This window comes from Fomitopsis serialis, assembly GCF_022376445.1.
Source record: "Fomitopsis serialis strain Sig1Antser10 chromosome Unknown B0H18scaffold_196, whole genome shotgun sequence".
NCBI lineage: Eukaryota > Fungi > Basidiomycota > Agaricomycetes > Polyporales > Fomitopsidaceae > Fomitopsis > Fomitopsis serialis.
This window is the reverse complement of record NW_025955156.1, coordinates 24790-28212: the sequence shown is the minus strand read 5'-3', so window position 1 is coordinate 28212 and position 3423 is coordinate 24790. Positions and strand designations below refer to the sequence as shown.

Genomic DNA, 3423 nt, shown 5'->3' with positions numbered 1-3423 from the left:
TAAAATCGCAGCCCTTTGCAGATGGTCCTAAAACACCCCCTTGCTACGAGAATGCCATACCACTGATACAGACGAAACACGGATGGGCTGGTGTGGGGCTGCTGCAAAGGACTCGAACAATATGTAGCCACAGCTGAGACGCCAATCATTGCATCTCCGGTGTGGTCCGACATAATCCGTGCTGTTAAGCTGGTGCCTCCTACGCCTCGGTACGCAGATCTTTAGGCACCACCAGCAAACTCGGCGTCGTACATGCATGGTCCTGGGACGAGGAGCACGACATCAAGTAGGTAGCTGTGCGCGAAGGAGGAGCCCTGATCCCATGCTGACGAATGGACGGTGTAGCGTAACGCGTCTCTCCGCCAAGGTCCCCAAAACGATGCAAAGACACTGGCTCGCACAGCAATCTGCATCAGTCCGTATACAGGACTCCCTACAAGCGCGTGAGTTGTGGAAAGCGCTGGCTCCCTATCACGTCGGCGTAAGAGAGTCGGATGGCGCTGGCGACTGGTCTTCGGAGTCGCGGTCACCGCCGAGACGGAAGTGCACCCCGCTGGACAAGCACCGTCTGCGCATCAGGCTTCCGGTCAGACACCCAGATCGCAAACCCAGTAGAGCCGACGCGACTCGGGAACCTATCGCCAGCGCTATATACCACCCTCTTGGAGTGTACATCTGTTGAACAGAACATCGGAAGCCATAGACGCACCGCACAGCCGGATGAGCTCACGGACGTGACCTTGGCAGCAGATAGACGTAGGTAGGACGACGCTGCAATGAGAGCAAGTTTGTGTTGCCCGTGAACAGAAGGTGACCACTCGCAGTGTGCATCTGTGCTGTGTAGAAGCCACCCGGCCGTCTGCGTCCATCCATACACTGGCCCTGGATCCCTCTCTCTTGCCCGAAAAACAGCCCAGGAACGTTCTAATGCAAACAAAATGACCAGCAAGCCAACACGGATGCTCACCTTCATCATATCGAGATCGAAATTGTAACCGGGGTATTGCGCAATGAAGGCTGTCTGCGAATCATCCATGGCGGCGTCGGGAGAGGCAGAGGAGTGAAGCGAGGGTGGAGAGGAGGGTTACAACGGACGAAAAGGAGAGCAGGTTAGAGAATGTGTGGGGGGTGACTCTGGCAAAGGAGCGTGGATGGAGAGGGTGGGTTCAGAAAAAGGACACGCACAGAAAGGAGCGCGGCGCGGGTGGGGGCGATATATAGGATTATTTAAATGAAAGCTCTTGAATTCACGCTGCCCAAGCCACGAAAACGAAGACGAGGGACAACGGGCAGGGCGACAGCGAAAACGAGAATCGAAGAAGAGACGAACAAGATGGGCGACCGGCCGACGCTCGACTGCCCCGCCACCTCACGCTCCCACCCTCGGCTATCAGCGCACGGACCACCCCCCATTTCCGTCCATCGCCTGAAACGCGGCTCATCTCTTCTTCCTTCCTATCGTAACAGATTCGCACCAAGGAACCTTCCATAAAAGGTACGCAATCGTACTACGCCCAAAATGTACTTCTATCACTAGCGCTCAAGCCTCCAGGCTACTGGACGTGTCCGTGAATCCACGCGATACACTCGTCCCAAAACCTCTCCTTCACGCCGTCAGGCTCGTTCGAGAGCTCGTGGTATCCGTCCTACGACATAGGCGTCAGTTTTTCGTCCACAAATGAACCAATTTCAGATCGCCCGTCACCCGCCCGCGCAATCGCGTTTATATCCTCGAGACCCAGCCAACGGCCGCGTACTTAATTTTCGGAGCCGGCGCAGAGAAGGCTTCTGCACAGACCCTGTCTCGTGAAACGTCCGCCCAAAGACCTCGCCGCCGAGGTTAAGGGCGGCACGGCACACTCAAGTTGTTCGACGAGCGGCGAACTGGCAGATCGCGGCTGCCTGACAAAGGCCCGCCGCCATTCCAAGTTATTGTAGCCCCAGCTGATGTCCAGACATTGTCCTCAAAAAGGACTCGGAGGCTAAACCCCGCCCAGAGAACACGGCCACAGGACGGGCTTGATCGTCACAGACGCGACAGTAAACGGCGCAATAGCGAACATCACCCACTGTCTCATCTATGCACGTTCAGCACTGTCTGGCTCAGGCGATCCTCAGCATCCAGCGAAGATCGGACTTCGCTAGATACCAGTGCCGCGCAACGACAGATGCCGTTGACATCCGTTCGATACCGCCGACGCGATTGTAGAGCGTTCGTGGTCACGAACGCTGGGACGAGAAGGCCTCAAAGGCAACGGACCCTCTACTAACTGTCCTGGTCGAGCAGACGATGATTCCAACTTAACATCCCCCGATAAGGGAACAGTCCGCCAGCAGCTTCATAGAGGACTAGCGCGACCGCGTCACGGGAGCGAAGGCCAATCGAAACGGCTGAACGCAGATATCCGAGCGGAACCAACAAAGACTTACCTCGTACAGGGACAGCTTCTTGTCTTCTGCATCAAGTTTGCCATACAGCTCCTCGGACGCTTTGTGCGACGTAACCTGGAGGTCCGGCGGAATGATCAGCGCCCAACCACCGGCCGCGAGTCGCGCAAATCGAGCACTCGTCGGCGGACGCACCTTGTCTTGTGTGCCGTGGAAGATGAGGACCTACGCATCGTACGATGGTCAGTGCAGCCTCGGTATCTTGATCGTCACGGACTCACAGGCAGCTTCTGTGGCCAGTTCTTGTAGGAGTCGTACAGGAGGCGCTCGCCCTGCGGCGGACGATCAGGTTCGTGTGGCTGACTCGGAGCTCTGAAAGGAACTGACCATGTTCAGCATGTCGACGACGCCTCTGGCCGTGCCGTGACTTCTCCAGAAATTATCCACTTCGCTTGGGTTGTAGACAGCGGGGTCATGGGACAGATGCTGTCATGTTTGTGAGCGCCAGCATTCATTCACGTCGCGGTTAGATACACACCTCTAGAGGGATATCCACCGGGAATGGAAGCCAAGGAACAATTGCGGCGAGTGCTGCGCCAATCTTACGCAGGAGCTTGGGGGCAGGCGATGGTGGCAGGATGAGCGGGCTTATGCCTATGACTCCTGCGAGCAAGCCGGCCGACTCCTCGGATGGTGGGGGCCTCGGAGTAGGGAATGAGAGCACGAGCCCACCGCCCTGCGGATTGTGAGTGCTCGCTTCGTGACTCGAAGTGGGACCTGCTTACCATGGAGTACCCTGTGAGAAATAGCGGCAGGTCCGGGTGCTCCTTCTTGACGTGCTGGACCCAGAACTCGATGTCACGCATCTGGTCGCCAAACGTCTCCTTGCCGTAAGCAGCATCCTTGCTCCTGTGCTCCACGTCAAGTGCTGTGCGCCCAAACCCGCGCTGGTCAAAGGTGAAGATGGTGATGCCCTTCGTTTGTGCGTAGCGGTGGGCATGCTCGTGTCGTCCGACGTGGTCCAGGAAGCCATGG

General features: G+C 57.2%; 1 protein-coding gene across 1 annotated transcript; it reads right to left on the bottom strand.

Annotated features, from left to right (window-relative positions):
* Nucleotides 1-392: 392 nt before the first annotated feature.
* On the bottom strand, nt 393-1208 carry B0H18DRAFT_1049647 (uncharacterized protein). Its single transcript, XM_048030910.1, has one exon. The coding sequence runs from the start codon at nt 1034-1036 to the stop codon at nt 527-529; it is 510 nt and encodes a 169-aa protein (XP_047885917.1). The 5' UTR covers nt 1037-1208; the 3' UTR covers nt 393-526.
* Nucleotides 1209-3423: the final 2215 nt, after the last annotated feature.